The 17,248-nt window shown below is 42.4% G+C and overlaps 1 protein-coding gene across 1 annotated transcript in view; it reads right to left on the bottom strand.

The window, feature by feature from the left end:
* The window catches only part of LOC133399901 (zinc finger SWIM domain-containing protein 6), a 73,750-nt gene extending 59,958 nt beyond the window's left edge, over nt 1-13,792 (bottom strand). The window contains exon 1 of the mRNA XM_061671896.1: nt 13,336-13,792. Coding sequence (XP_061527880.1) covers nt 13,336-13,765 — 430 coding nt within the window. The 5' untranslated portion in view covers nt 13,766-13,792. The remainder of the gene's footprint in view (nt 1-13,335) is intronic.
* Nucleotides 13,793-17,248: the final 3,456 nt, after the last annotated feature.

The raw sequence follows: 17,248 nt of genomic DNA, 5'->3' as shown, positions 1-17,248 counted from the left end.
TGGGCTCAGGAAAAGCAGTTTTGCTTCTGGCAAGGAAACAGATGTTGATCAACCTGCACAGAGAGCCTCTGTTCAGTGTTAAAGGAGATATATTGTGATTTCCCCCCCCCCCCAAACTTAAAACACCCCCCCCCCCCCCAAACTTAAAACAGTTACCAGGTGTTTTAATAACATATCTGTGGCATGCTTGGGTCAAAATTCCAAAAGATTAAGAATTATAGCACAGTTTAGAAACTATGTTTTGTCTTGCTGAAATGAGCCCATTTCCAGGGGGCGGCCAGAGCTCACTGCTCGTTCAGTGGTTTGTACAGATTCTGTTGCCATGGCAATTACGGGCTGCGTTAGGGGAGGCAGGACTTGGCGCCCAGACTGCAAAACAAATGTGACTGGGAAATGCGAAATACACGCAAGGCCCAGCAACCGCAGAATGGATTCTATTTTCCCTTACGAAGGCAGCACTTCATCACCATGCTGCCAAATTACATTAGTCTTTGCAGTCATCGCAGATAATTGACCCCAATTATAACTGCAACGGGGGGACAAAACAAAATTTGTTTTATTTATTACAAAAAAAAATAAGTTGAAAATTTAATAAGTGGGGATAAACTTTCAATCGGCGGGGGTCGCCAGAGTATGCGGGAGTCTACTGCAAAAAATATAATCTAATTATGCTAAAATAATTTGTAATTAATGCGGGAGTCTACTGCATATAACTGTTAATAATAGGATGTGTCCCACTTTGCATTAATTACAAATTATTTTAGCATAATTAGATTATATTTTTTACTTACCATACACGAACATATATTTAAATTTCTTTAAATCCCTGCTAAATTCTGTTCTTTGTTGGTCTGTTCTTTGTTGGTTGTACCTTATTATTAAAAACGGGTGTGTGTGTGAATTTTATGTCTGCCTATCGTCAATTAGTCTCGTGTATGTGGCGCATGGACACATCAAATATGATCGCACCCCGACTGCGTCCATACCGTCACCGTGCAATCAAGTAAGTGCTGCATGCCGCTTATCAGAAGCTAATGCTAATCTGTGCGTCCAGTAAAAAAAAAAAACTTAGTGCCGCTCTGAATACAGTTTGGCTTTGACATTAATAGTGTTTAGACTAAAAATAAATGGCACTTGTGGCAATTATTGAGACAGCAAACTTGTCCAGACTAACTCAACTCCTCGAATACAACACCCGGTCACAGAGTTAGAAGGAGTTCAGATCATTCCGAGAGAGATTCCCACATGCAGGATGATTGAAAAAAACAAAACAAAACAAAAACATACTGTCTCTGAATGTTATAGACCTGGCTGTGCCCGTGTCCTGTCATGTCATGTTGCTCTTCTTTAGACAGCAAACTAGTAAAGGCCAAATCAACAAAGCCTGTTTTGGTTGCAGCCAAGTAGTGCACTCAATTGCTTTCCGACTAAAGTTAATAAATTCCACAAAATCAACTATTAATGATCATCTAATTATTATTATGCCCTTCAACAGGGAGCACCAAAGGATGTTGTTGCATTTTCTTCGGCATTTTGTGCTTGTTTTGTGAAACTTAAGTGTTTTACTGTTTTTTATGTGTCTTTTTCACTAACATGAAGTATATTAAAAAACGTTTAACATCTTAATACAGTGCTTACCTGATTTTTACTACTGGACAACAGTTTAAGAATGTTAAAATGTCAGTTCACAGGACTGTGTTCGGTCTTAAGATGTTGAACTGTACACAAAATGGCCCTTCATACAATCGCAAGCATACAGTATCCATACATTTGAACATTTCGCCGCAGTAAGCACACCGCTTTGTGCTTATTTCAGCAGCCCATCGGTGCAAAGAGGAATTCATTAAAAAGAGAGAAGCAAAAAAATAAATAAATAAATAATGTGAGCATCAGATAGGAGAATGCTGAGTGCTGCATTCCCTTGTTATTATTGCCCAATCGAAGGGCAGCGTGGCAATAAAAGTCATTAAATGAAATAGGGGAAAAAATGGCTTTTAATAGGCCGCTGTCACTGTGGATTTAGTAGGGCCTTTGAGCTGCTCTGCCTGCCTTGCTCCTTCCTCGTGGGGAGGAGCGAGGAAGAAGAGGAGCACCAGTGGATTCCTAGACAGAGTCTCGCAGCTGACGCAAAGGCGAGCAGCCACAGTCTGGGAGCGGAGACAAGTGGAGCTGGAAAAGGGGCGGGTGAGGGGGACCGGGAAGGAACTCACGCAGGAGCTTTATTACTTTAGCTGGTTTATTTTAACAGGACACACACACACACACACACAGAGTGATATGGCGGATTGAAAATGCGTTAGTGTGAAGGGTAATTTTGAAAAGCTACATCTGGAGTGTGGTACTGAGGAAAGGCTGGCTTTGGTGATTTAAGGAGGAAACAGCCATGTCTGAGGCTGGGAAGGGAATCGGGGGGAGAGACGAGTGGAGGGGGGCTGGCACCAGTGGGCTGGAAAGACTGAAAATAGGGCAGAGACATTTGGACTCCGTTGATGGCAGAAGGAGCGTCCAGTGGCGTGTCTCGGAGAAAAGAGAAGTTATGACTGGGTGTGGAAAACAGAACTTGGAGGAGGAGGGGTTATGTGGGGGTTTTTTTGGAAGTAGGGGTGATTCACTTGGAGTGGGGGGCCATGACACACTCACACACACACACACACACACACACACTCTGGGACCGTCTGGTGTGCAGGGGACTAAAAGGGCCGCTGTAAAGGGACACGTTTGATCACCCATTTCCTCCTTTCTGATGCTTTTCCAGACAAAAATGACTTCTTCTTTTTTTTATTAAATTTTTTTATCTTGTCACATATGGCAGCGATTCTGTTTTGATTGCTCGTTGGACACACACAGACAAAATAAAAAAACATTTTAAAAATGTGGCAAATTATCATTTTAAAGCCAGTTGCCAAAATAACCAGGAGATTGGAAGACGATAATGAGAATAATTGCCACACTCGAGACACCGCACACACACAAAATGTTTTTTCTTCTCAAGACACATAAACACACACACAATATGCAAATACCTGTTTTAGCAATGCCATAATGACCATACATAATTAGTATGTCACAGAGTATAGGCAGACCACTACTAAGGCTTAAAATGCTTCCCCCAAAAAGTGAAACAAAATAATAAAAGTGGACTGCTATAATTGTGTTTGTTGTTCCACGTCTTACGTTATCAGTCAACTTCCTGGTTCACGGCGGTTGACCAACAAACTCAATTCAACTCACTTCACAGTAAGCAGCTGTTGGGAAAATAGTGAAATAGTCATCAAAAAAGAGTGGCGGTTGGTTCCATTTGCAGATTTTCTACTGCATAGTACGGGCGTGACTTTTTTCCTCTCTGCTTTAAAAATGTACAGCAGAAAACCGTGACAACCAGCCTGCATTGAATACATCAGTCGGAATAAAACGAGCTAACAAACAGAAACGGCGGAAAGTGGAAATCTAGGTTTACTTCAGTGTGCAGCTGTTTGATCCAAGCAACGAATGATGGCATATTCTTGACATTTCAGAAACAAATTTGACAAATCTTCTCAACAAAGTTTTTTTCAAGAAGGGAGAAAAAGGATCGCTGCAGCAAGGTGGAGACTGTGGAGTATAATAAAGCACTGTCTAAAGCAAACGCACAATGTGGTAAGTTACCAGGTGCGTGCGATTTTTTTTAATTTTTGGCGGCAAATTTGAAAAATCTTCCCTACCAATAGGACAAGCCTTATTCAAGAGGAAATTAAGCCTCGCTGCAGGAAAGTCAACACTATGGAGTATATCACTGCACAGCAATCGAGGAAGCTAACATTGTTATGTGTTCATTTTTGTCCTTTTGATGACTTTGAAAAATTGTCACCATCAATGTGACAAACTTTAATCAAGAGGAGACTAAGGGCCACTGCAGCAAAGTGGAGACTATGGAACATAATAGGCAATATTAGGCATACTCGGGTTCAGGCACAACAACAGCAGTTAGCATATGTTCATTTTTTTAGATATATTTCAGCTACGAATTTGACATATCTTCCCAACCAATGAGACAAACTTCATTCAAGAGGAGACTGCGGCTATAATACAGTACTGCAGCTAAAGCACAGCAACAAGGTAAGCTAACATCAGAATGTGTTTATTTTTTATATTTCGGTGACGGATTTGACAAATCCCCAATGCCAATAACAAAAACTGTATTTAAGACGAGAGCAAGGGCCGCTAGGGTGAAAATGAAGTTTATATTGACAGATTCTCACTATAATAAAGCATACGGCTGCACGATGAAAAAAGTCAAAACAACAAAGCTAGTCATGGCCTAAAAGTTGTGCATTTTACTGTACAGCCTAGCGCAAACATGCTAACATGCTAAAGTGACCTTCACTCTTGGAGCAGGAATGTCAGACAAGCAGCAAGCGAGTGAGAGAGAGCGAGAGTTGTTTCCCTAAAGACCGTCTCTCACATGAATGCAGCCGCTGCCCCCTCGCCGTCCCTCACGGTCAGCCAGATGTTTACACTCGCTCCGGGCTCAGCCATGTTTCCATGACGATACAAGCCCAGGGTTAGTCACATGGGCTAGGAGTAGACCCGCAATCCGGGATTTGGGCTCACCTTCGAGGCAGCGGGAGGGTTATTGTGTAAATGCTGAAGAGCATTCGTTATTATTATTCTGCCAGTTCTACTCCTTCTGCATTACTCCACCAATTCAAACCACATAAACTTCAAGAGTCACAAAATTAAGGACACTAGGGGTATTACTTTCCGCATACCAAAACATTTTCCACCACCCAAAAAAAAAAACCCCACTGAAGTGAATGTAAATCGAACAAAAAAAAAAGTTGCCCATCTTTCCAAATTCAAATTGTGCAGCTTATATATCTACTTTCCACGTTTGAAGAATTCCCACATTCTCAAAATTCCTCTTTTCACAGTAAAATTCAGAAAATTTTACGAAATATTTCCCAAATTCTAGAGATATTTTAGAATCAAACCATTCCAGTTTCAAACTGTTCAATTTATTCAGGACATCTTGGAAACTTCCTAAAATTCTCACAATAAAATATCCAAACTAAGACACATTTAACATATTTCCCTCTTCCTTCTATATTGACCAGTTTAAACCATTCTAACTTCAAATTGTTCAACTCATTCAGGACTAGGATTGCATGGTACCTCACACGGAAAAAATAAAAAATCTAAAAAAAAAATAAAAAAACATGTGAACATATTTTTAGTCCCGGTACTTTGGCACAGTTTGTCAATTAGCAAACATCTTTGGCAAAAAAAAGTGGCTAAGTGTGCTTGCGTCAAGCCATTTATTTGTCACTCCTGTAAAATATGTACGTTATTATACGTGAAAAAAAAAAAAGAAGGTCGGTCAAGAGCGCTCCGGTAGACTGTAGCGTACTTTATTCAGTGACTTAGGGCTAACACAACAACATCACCTGAAGCAGCTATGAAAAGAGAGGCGGAAAAAAATAATCTAATCCACCGTATGATACAAGTCCTCGCTCAAGTTTGCTCTCTGAGTCTGACTACTGAAACAAAGGAAATTAAACATTGCACAGTACATTTAATCGCCAAAGCGTTCAACTAAAACACATCATTTGGTCTCTATAACAAGGCATGAAATTACATATAGTGTATATGATAATTTAATTTAATACCCTCCACTGCCCAGTATTATTTTGAATTACTAAATATACTCAGAATTTGAAGTTCCATGTTTTGTCAACTACGATTCCACTGTTTTTACTGATGCTTTAGGTTTTTTTGTTTTTTTGTTTTCAGTCTCGAAAGTGAGGTATTTTACGCAGACATGGTATCAAAGTCCGAATTTTGGTATTGTGACAACACTATTCATTATTCAAGACATGTTGGTAACTATTCCCATTCTCCAAATTCCCCAATTTTCACAATAAAATTGACAAATAAAAACATACTGATTGAAACCATTCCTATTTCAAGTCTCACATTCACCACTTCAATTAATTCCACACCATTTCAGTTGAGTGCCTGCTTTCTGGCATTTACGCGCAATTTCTACAGATTGCATTCGCTAGTTCCCCATATGCGCACATGGCTCAAAAGACATGAAATGACTCAACAGCCTTTAATTTAGAATAACATGAAAGGCATTTCCCAAAGGTTCGGAATCATATTGTGTCAGCATCTTGTTGAGCTGTCGCTCAGGCGCTGTATATGTGGGCTTATTTTTGATAGCCATTGTAAGAAAAAGAAGACGACACCAACGAGGAAGAAGAAGAAACCCTGAGATCCAGATCGACCCACACTTGAAAACAGCCCACACATAAACACATGCAGACAAAGAAACCCTCAGCCACCTCAGCCTGACGGTATCTGGCGAGCGACGTGCTTGTGCAAGATTTGCGCACCTTGCGCATCATAAATTCTGCACCTTTGTGGACGAAATGTTTGAAATGTCGAGCCGTAGCAGTAATAAACCTATCCTTAAATGAAAACCTCTGATAGTGTCAATTAAAAGTAGGAATTCTTATCTTGGACAAGGTAGTGTGTATTTTGATGCATCTTTTAGCAGTTAATTTAGGAGTATTTTGACACTTAGTGTACTTCCACTAATCACTGAACAAACAATTTGAGGAAAACGAGGGTCTCTTGTATTTACTTGGTGGCCACGGTAAGCAGACATGTTTTTCTCAGAAGGGATATGATAATATCAGAATGATGAAGATCTTGCATTGGATAGCATTATTACTATTTTGGCAGACTATTTCAGAACTTTTCCACTGCTCAGGACAAGTTTAAAAATTATACAGGAAACAGCAAAAACCATGGCGCCTCTAATGCCTCATTTGGAACAAATAACAACAATGGAGGAGAATTTTTATCATCACTCAAGTGATGCAGATCAATTGGGTCTCTATTATTTTGCCACTTTTCCACTGTACGGGGCCAGCTCGTCTTTAAATTGTACAGGAAACTGTGAATACCAAGCCGCATTGAATGCGTCATTGGGAATAAACAGCTGTAGAAAAGCCAATCGTATTTAAGTTCCATGTTTTGCTTGATATTGCATGTCCAAAAATCTTGTCTACATTGAAACCCACAACTTTTTGACTGTGAGGGTGACGTGCTAACCACTACACGACTGTGCAGCCCTGTGTTTTGAGATTTCAATTTAAAAAATCTTTATTATCTTTATTGTTTTCTGAGAATTCCTAGCAGCTATAAATAGAGATGCGATATGTACTAACAAAGACTGTATATATAAGGAAATTTAACAAAATGTTAAAAAAAATTACAAAAATATTTTAATTCAAATTAAACTCTAAATGTAACTTCTTTGCCACTTTCTTGTGTCATTAGTAGCTAAATACGAGAGACATCCCACCATTACAAAGTAGCTTTAATTCAAAATTTGTCCAGGTTATGACAAATTTCGGCCTTAACTGTATATAAAAATGACCCCAACTTTATCACCACAGTGGCAGCATCAAAACGTGGGGGGGGGGGGGGGGGGGGGGGGGGGGAAACAACAACAGGGAACCACCTGCGTGACTGTTACTTGACTGACATCATGATACAATACAAAAAAAGAAATTGAGAGTGGAGTAGATGACACAGAACCCTCATTAAGAATCTCCCGAGCGTGAGCAAATTAACCTGAGTTACGAGCTGGCACACACACACACACACACACACACGCGCACGTGCACACACACACACGTACACAAACACACACACACACCCTGGCAGAAATAAATTGAACCGGAGCAGGATGACATTCACACTCAAACAGGCACCACTGCTACCGAGCGATATTTGTAAGGCGACGTGGTTCAGACGAGCCACTACGGGCACTTTCTATTTTTATTTTAGTCTAAGTTTATCAACAAAAAAAACAAAAGAAAACACAAAAAAAAAAAAAAAAAGCCAAGTCATTCAAATTTGGGGCAGCTGCTTGATAAAAATGACACGTCTTTTTCCATAAGAGGAATTTGCCTAACAAGGGAAAGAGGCAGCATGCGGCCTAATGACATTGCAGGGAGCGACATATGCCAGGCATCACTATGTCTGTCGCTCCTTGGGGACATTACGGTAACAGGATAGTAAGGAGGAGGCGGCATGGTGTATGTATATCTGCGTGTGTGTTTTTTACCTCCGGGCACAAAGCCCCGGAGACAGACAGAAGGGGGTGGGCTGCGGAGAAGAAATACAGGCGCGAGGGGTCAGCAGCAGGAGGAGGAGGAGGACAGTAGATGAATGGGAGAAGAGGGGATGAACTTGACCCAGTCTGGAGGACTAAAAACAGGAAGGAGGGTAATGAAGTGGAAACATGCTTTGTCATGCCTCGCCAAAGCCATAGGATTAGACTTCTATAATTAGAGGACGGGGGCATCATAATGCTAGCCTTCCTTTTCGGCCACGAAGAGCCGCTAAGGTTAATTTACACAAGGGCGGAGGGGGTTGTCGGGGGAGGGGGGCGCGGAACAGAAGCTACGAAGAGGCGGATGTTTTCGGAACCTTTTTGCATGGATACGACAGCCAAAGCTGGAACGCAGGCCGTTCAGGGATGATCTTCATTCAGCGTACATTCAAACGACAACCACCTAGTAAAGATAGACCTGCGCAAACGATTGAAAACGCTGTAATGTGCACTCCAGGCCATTAGTTGGCAATACGTGCACCAAGTGTACGTCCTCGCGTATTTTGAATAGAGTAAAGCGCGATGAGGCCGAACCCGGATGAACTCTCGTACAGTATGCGGGGTTCTACAACTATTTTCACTTGCGGCCGATCAGTTGGCCAATGACTTTACGGCGATTCAAAATATGAATCATAGTTGCGCGATGTAGCAACTAGCCAATCAAAACACACAAAAGCTTTCACACATGATTAAAACACATTTCCGGGTTTTAAGGGAACGAGACGCGGAAAGGCCGCCGCGTCGCACCAAGCCATACGAATACATTATAAAGTATACAACAATACTATTTTTATAATTTATAATGTACCTGCGGATGAAAAAGTTGAAGCTTATGGCCAAAATGTGACCGAAGCGGGCAAGCCTCGTTTAAAATATCCACACTTTCGCTTTTATTCTCACCCACATCCTCTTTCTCTAGCAACCTGATTCTTCTCTAACTATGAATATATATTTGAATTGTTTAATAAATGTGATTAAGTACAATATACTGTATGTCCAGCACAGAACGACTCACTGTTCAGGGATATCCAATCGTTCAATTGCGCGGGGTTGACTTACCAATTCTGATGGGTTTTTTTTTTTGAAGGTTTTTTTTTTTTTTTTTTTTTTGCGATGGTCCGGTCTATGATCCCAAAACACTTCAAAAATCATTTCAAACTCATCTTTCAACACTACCCTTAAATATAAGTGGCTTACAGATGATGATGATGAGAAAAAAAAAATGCTCGGAAATGCGCAAATTCATACCCAAGCAACAAAGACTCACCCTAACTTCCACCAACAACCCAAGCGAAACTTAGTTCCTCCCCGACAATCAAAGCTTGTCTCTCAGTAGAGATGTGTCGATCAACACACTTCCTTGACACCAATTCCTATTAAGGGCTTTGATGTGTGTTCCAAACAGAGCGCAAAAAAAAAAAAATATATATATATATATATATATATAAGCAAAGGTTTTCGATGACTAGCTAGGGATAGGGTTAAAAAAGAAAAATCTGTGACTTTATGAATCGTAAAGCCACAAATACATGATTAATGTACCCTTGTGTATGAGGGTTCAAAATTTTAGTACTACGTCTCTGCTACTGTAGTAAATTTACACTTCTCTTTTACATTGCAAACATAAGCACGACGACAGCGAGTCCTCGGTTTATGATGCTCCTGACCTACAAGGTTTCAAGGTTACGAAAGTCACGCAATGAACTAGTTTGCGCAGCAGCGTAAGAGTACCTGACCACACGGCACATGAAGGCACCCTCATTAAGCGTCCCATATATTGTTTTTAATTTGACTTGTTTTATATTCTTGGCCTATGAGTGTTTTGTTATACAACTATTTACAGTAATTAATGACTGTGCTACTGTGCAAGCATAGGCTAGTGATACAGTGTGGATGTGTTCTGACGAATACGGGTTACATCACTGCCGCTGGAATGGAATTAAACCGAGGAAACCCTGCATGTATACTTTAGCATATAGTTCCATTTCCTGTGCAAGAGTTGTCATCACATATATATGTATTTTTTAAATCCACAATATAGATGAACCCCTTCTATACCCTTTAAACACACTGAAGCTTATTAAAACACTTTTTAATTGTGTTTTAAACATGTGAACACAAAAATTCCAAGCATAAACTGTATAGAGCACATACTGTATGTATTGGAGTGTCATTTAAGAGGCTGGCCCTAGTGGGGAGGCGTGACATCGGCGTGTGAGTGGCTGGACGTGAGCTGCGGCTGACAGCAGCTCCCGTGTGAATAGATGGCTGAAAAGTACATTGTTACTATGGCTCTTCTTTACAACGTGGGGGCAATACAGTAAGTAAATATACAGTAAAATCCCATGGCTATAAACCGCAGATTTCCACCACATAGCAAGGATTTCTGGGACAGATACGTTCCACGGGGGGGGAAAAAAACAGCAATAAAGTGAGGGCGCAAACAAATAGGAACACTGTATTTATAAGGAGAATTTTAAAAATACAAAAAAAAAAATCACGCTTGCTATTTTAATCATTTAAGTCTTCTGGATTTTTCAAGCCCATTTTACTCGAATTTCCAAGCTGTTAGCCGGCAAAGCGTACATGAAGAAGCTCTTAAGAGCACAGGTAGCCCACCTGACATATTCATCACTGGCTGCACGGCACGATGGACCGTCGGCTAACGCTTCCGTATGAATATTTATCTGAAGAGGGCTGGCGTCGGAACAGATGAGCACACGCACGGGGGGGGGGGGGGGGGGAGTGAGCGAGTCATCCATCTCCCTCGCTCGCCATCCGTTACTTTTTTCTCCTGCAATCACCATTTCAATACCCCACCCTCCTCCTGCGGGCTTCCCTGATATCACCCAGTCTATTGCTCTTCCCATGAAACGCGGCCAACCACCACCCCACCCTCTTCTTCCTCTTTCCAATCACCTCCACCGGTCTGATATATGTACACTAAAGGATGGATGGAGAGGGGAATGGGGGGGGGGGGGGGGGGTGATTAATGTCTTTGAGAAAAAGATAAATAATCACAGGAGACTGGGGGCTGGTAGTTGGCCTTAGGGGAGCAAATATGGAGAGTTTTATGGCTGTGGGAGGAGGAGAGGAGTACGGCGACAGCAGATCCATTCAAGTATATTAGCCTCCTCCTCCCACACACACACACACACACACACACGCACGCTCATACAATAACCTCAGCATCCATTCTATTGCGCTACTGTCTTTCATCATCAGCAATGAATCCCGCCCCTGTGACAGCGCGCACACACACTCGGATAAACACTTTTTTTCAGGCCACTGTATATGTGTGTGTGATGGGCCAATACATGTGCTGTGTGATGTGGCTGACAGCCCCCTCCACCACCACCACCACCACCACCACCCCCCCTCTTTTTCTCTACCCCATGCTGCCCTGCTTTTAAGCCCCTCATCCTCCAGTGGCTGCCTGTCCCCTGGAGTAGATTGCATCTTTTATTTATCATTTTTTTCTTCCTCCTCTCCTCCGTGGCTTTCTTTTCTATCACCAACCACAGTACATCCCTCACCCGCTTGCAATAAAAAATAAATAAATAATTAAAAAAAAAAAACTGGAGCGAAAATTGCAATCAGCATAACACGCCGTCGTCCTCCTGCTGCGTGCTCGCCTGTCATCCTTGCCTCTGTTGTGAGCGGATGAGACTGACAGCCCGTGCAGACGAGGACGCAAACCCATGCGTGGACCCCCACCCCGCAGCCTACCCTCTTCTTCTCACACACACACACACTTATAGACAAAGGACAGGCATGGTAACCAATTACACTATTAATTGATTGTTGAGAATGATTCCGATTGATTGTGGGTTCATCGCGTCTTGAAGCAATTGACACAACACGGATGGCTAAACTCGGCGAATGACGTCAGCTATGGGCAGCGAGGTTCTATCCACGCAAAGAGGCGTGGAAACAGGAGTTCAGAACATTCAGAAAGTGCTCCCATCTCAGGATGGACATCTGACGAGGTGTCGTTGGATGGACTGTTGTGAAAATTACTGATCAACTAGTCCATTAATTGTCTTTTTTTTTTTTTAACGTCTTTAGATGTTCTGAACTTCTGATTCCATGCCAGTGCTCCATTGACCAGAATGCAGCACAGAGTCATTCTGCCAAAATGGAGGTCCTTGTTGATGTAGCTCAACTTCCTATAGCTGAAGTCATGGTCGTCTTCTTCCGCTTCGGGCAGCGGGGGTACATCCACACGGTCTGGCATTGGAAACAGGAGTTCAGAACATTCAAAGAGAGATTTCCCGTCCAATGATTGGCATTTGGAGAACTATCCTTAATTCTGCCTTCAATCGGGTCCCAAAGCCCCAACCCTGGGGTGTGAGCGCCCAATACGAGTGTAATAGTGGGGAATCTGGTAAACAGGCCAGCGACGGAGGAGAGGAGAAGAGGAGAGGAGGAGGAAAGCTGCCCGCCTGTCTGCCTGCCTGCTCCATGGCTACTATTGTGCACTGCACATTCTCCAAGCCCACAAGAGCTCCAGCCATCTCCGCACGCAGATTCTTTGGAGGCACAGCGAGCCAAGAAGGAGGAGGAGGAGGAGGAGGAGGAGGAGGAAGATCATGCATAAAATCTTGTTTGCGGGATGCGTTCAGATTCAGATGAACCAGGGGAGGGTAATGGGATTAGAATCCTGAACGGCTTCCAAGGGTGTGGAGTGGAATTGACAGCTCCGAGTCCAACGCGCTTGGTGAAATATGATGGGGGGTGGGGGGGCTGCTTTGCCCACATTTCCTACTCCCTCGTCATAAAACTAGGTGAATCATTTGCATCCAGCAGCCACATACGTCCTGGCATTGACACACAAGAGAAAGACAGAAAGGCTCTTTGGCAACCAAAATAGAAGCACTGTGGCTTTAAATCGCCCTAGCCCTCCCACCCTCTTCTTTTCTAAATATTGTCTATTTAGCCAGCGGTGAAAAGATATAGGGGTGCTTTTGTCTGTGGATCGGTTGGTGCTGGTGGGGGGAGAGCTGCAAAGGCAGAAAAATAGGAACAAAGTGCTATATAAGCTTCCAAAGGGGGGGCTCGGGGCAAAGGAGAAGTGGGCTACTATTACGTGGAAATACCCGGCATTGTTTACACTAGAATAGAAAGAAGAAAAAAAAAGTCTGGCACTGGTGCTGATTGGCACTCACCGACTTGCAGTACGTTGTCCACCCAGCCGCCCTCCAGCAGAGTGACACCTCGCAAGAAAGGCAGCTGGGTCTCGTCGTTATTGTCCCCGCTAGTTCCACTCTCCTCGGCCCCGGCGTTGAACGACGAGTACATGCAGATCTCCTTCTCGCTCCGCGGGAACGACCAGTATACGATCCGGCGCTGGACGGGCTCCGGGATCCGCTCGAAGCGCTCTTCCACCCGCTGGAAGGGCCACTTCTCGGCCACTCGGCGCGCCGCGATATCGAGCAGCGACTCCGGGTTGTGGGTCTTTCCGCTCTGCCCCGCGACGGAGCCCGAACCGCCGCCGCACAGAGCTCCTCCAGCCCGCTGCCCCTGCCTACACGCCGGGTTGTAGCCGGGCCGGCAGCAGAGCCGTTTGGCTGGAGGCTGCTGGACTCGCTCGGCCATGTTCGCACCGCTTCCGACCTGCCTCGCCGAGCCTCTCCGATCATATAAACCCGACAAGGAAGAGAAAAGGGGCACTCGCGCGCCGATTGTTTGCCCTACATGGGCAAGCGAGCCTTATTTGTCGATGTGGGCGGAGTCCACGTGTCGTCACAGAGGACTTTGTGTGCGGCTGGGCGTGGCCACGGAGGTGGGGGTGCTGCTATAAAAGGAAGCGGAGGCGGAATTCCCGAACGTCGGCAAATCCTTTGTGAAGCCGTCGGGGCGCGCGAGGGCGGAGCCCCGACGGCCGACGGGCTCTTTTGAAGTTTTGCCTTCTTGTTGGAGTTTAAAGGCGGGGGCTTAATCCAGAGGCGGTCTCGGCGGTTCCCAGCGGGCCCAAAGGGGGGCGAGAAAGCCCACTTTTTTCTCCCCTTTCATATTTTCTCCTCCAGTGGAGCTGGAGCTGCAGAAACAACATGATGCTTGTTTTTCGAGACCTCGCTCCTCCCAAAAGATGACTTTTAGCTGTTAAAACAGACAAAGAGACAGGCTGGTCAAAGTTAGTGAGGTGGACATGCAGTGGCGGTTCTAGACAGTTTTGCCTGAGGTGGCTGAAGTTTCAGTTGTGGGGGCAGAGGTTATTTTATAGTTTTCTCATCAATATTATTTATTTCTTTTTAATTTGTATTCTTTGTTCTTTTTGTTTTTCTTTTTTTTTTGGGGGGCGGGGGGGCAATCCCGAAAACACTTATTGTGGGTTTATACCCTCTTATTCAAAAAAACATTTTAAATGCATTAATTATCCGCGGATTTTTGGTATTTCACGGTCTGGCCCCACGAATAGCGGGGGTTCACTGTACTTCATTGTTGGGGTCCCCTGTCAGACAGAACCCCCTGTTGACACCCCTGCTTGTCCTCATTAGGGTGACGGTCTAAACTGGCTTTGGGCAAGCGATGGGATACAACCTGGACTGGTCGCCTTTGTGTCGAGGGGGGGGGGTGGGCGGTCCTGTTTTGTTTAATAAAAGAGTTCAAAAGGTCTCACCGGTTAACTGTTTGCTGTTCGTGTGTGAACATTAGCGTCCGTGAACTGACGTAATTGCAATTGGAACTCGTTTACAACATGCAGTAAGACTTCACACTACAATTAATTTGAGACTGTTTACATGTGGGTAGGTGCTGCTGTTTTGGTTTGCAACAGTTCAAATTCAAACTCTATAACGTGTGTGAACAAAAGTGTCAATGAACTGAATTAATAACACAATGTTGTTGTTTTTCTTTTTCTGATGGTAAAAGGGAGCCATCTATTTGTCGGACCTGGCCTCATCTTTAGGTGCTGCTGTTTTGGTTAGCAACAGCGTTCACCTGTGCTTAGCAGTTAACTCTTTAATGTTCATGAGTAAACAATAGCGTTTAAGAACTGAAGTAGTAACATTTACTATCTGCTTTTTCGCCCTGATGAAAGGGAGGAATTTATTTGAGGAAGGCATTTATTTTTCAGATGCAGACTTTACTAAAGGCATTGTATTAGTGTTTTTTTCTTATAGCGCATTTTTTACCTCCCCAGAAAAAATGTCTGCTGTTTCTCAGTGTCTGGCCACATGATTACTTTCCCCTAACAGTCATTAAAAAATAGTGGAGGTGGACGGATACAAAATGGTGGTACAGTCATTTGGCGTGCCCACCTTCCTGTGTGTGTTCCTATAGCTCCACTGCGACAAGGAAGCGAGGCCAGCCTCTGCGGGTGTTAGTTCGTGGTTACATCGCCCGCCCCCGGGCTCCCCACCACTGACGAGACACACAGAAAGTACCGTAACAATTAAAACAATTTAACAAAATGGCCACCAGATCGCCGGCGTGCTCCTTAATTGTCTATAAAAGCCAGCCAAAAGTATGCTTGTAAATCTGAAATGCTAGCACCGTGTTCTCAGCTGCCCCCGTCGCGACTTTTGCAAGGGGGGGACTAAAAAGGCTGCCCTTTGAACCGCGTTGAAAGCGATCCGTGCCGTATGGAGCCAGCAGATGTGGTCTAACCTGATTTGGTTTCAATACTTCCCCACAGGAAGTTCACAAAGCCAGGAGGTCCTGCTTTGTTATGTTAGTCATCTTTCTCAGAAGGCCAACAGAGCCTTTTTGGCTCCCTTTCTTCTTGCAGACGGGAGTTATTGCTTTATAATTTGCAGGATTGTTCAAACTGAAAATTTACTGGTGATCACATTTTTGCCCTAATGAAAGCCAGGTGTCAGATGTTTTTTTTTTAAAAAGGTTACATGTGTTTCACAGTGTGACTCCTCAAATAGTGGTGTGCGCTCCAATGCAGCCCGTGACTCTATTAATACCCACTCACCTAAACGCTAAATTTTTTCCCTGCCATTAAAAATGAAAAAAAAATAAAGAAATTATAATAATAAAATTAAAATGTGGAACCATGGGTTAAGTTGAATTACTGACAATATATGTATATATAAATTTATAATACATTGAATTGACAAAATAAAATATTGTTTTTGATTAACAGAAATAATTACTTAAGTAATTAATTTTTATGCATATATAATTTATATATAAATTTATATATAAATCTATTGTTGAAATTAATAAAATGTTTTGTATTAAACCAAAAATTACATAACATTTTGATTAAACAAGAAATACATGTAATTTATTGAATATTATTTAACGCGGCAAAGCATTTATTATTTAATTTGGTTTGTTTGGATTATAAACTATAAATTTGGATTTTCACTAAACACAAAATACGACATTTAAATTATTACGTAATATTTAATACATATAAATGTTCTATTTACAGTATCAAAACATTTTTATTGTGATTTTTTTTTTTAAATTAATCAAACAAATATTCTGGATTGAAATACAAAAAGTTAAATGTAATCTTCTTAATTAAATTAACTATAGCCACGTGCCAAGCGGTACATTGGGCATTTCCGCTGTGGGATGCAATGCAACATCACAGCAGTATCACAGCGTGTTCCTCGAATTGATCCAAGACAAAGGATACATTGTACAGTGATGTCAAGTTTAGTTGTTGTCTTTTTTTTTTTTTTTTTTTTTTTAATAACAACTCATCTCATGAGGCCTGTGTGAAAAAGAAATTTCTCAAATAAATGGCTGGTACTCTCTGCAGTTGAGTAAATAAACTACCTCTGATCATTATTTTAGAAAGTGCAATTAATATGCCTCCGTAGTGAAGCCTGACTAGATTACATTTCATACTAATATTTGCGTTAATTGTGGTTGGATTCTGAGTTACGAACCATAAACAATATTAACCTTTATAACGTACAGTGTACTGTATCTATATTAGATTGCATTTATATTTTGTGTGTATGTTCTTTAGGCATACTCTATATTCATTATAATGTTCACTATCTATATTTTAACAGTCTTCTGGCTTAAAGTCAGTATTAGTAAGTGATAACCCCAACTCAACTCAACCATTGCGTTTTTTTTTCCAGTTTTTTTTTTAATTAAACAGCCAAT

Source organism: Phycodurus eques, chromosome 3 (assembly GCF_024500275.1).
Source record: "Phycodurus eques isolate BA_2022a chromosome 3, UOR_Pequ_1.1, whole genome shotgun sequence".
Taxonomy (NCBI): domain Eukaryota; kingdom Metazoa; phylum Chordata; class Actinopteri; order Syngnathiformes; family Syngnathidae; genus Phycodurus; species Phycodurus eques.
The sequence above is the reverse complement of the archived record's forward strand: the minus strand, read 5'-3'. Positions and strand labels throughout refer to the sequence as shown.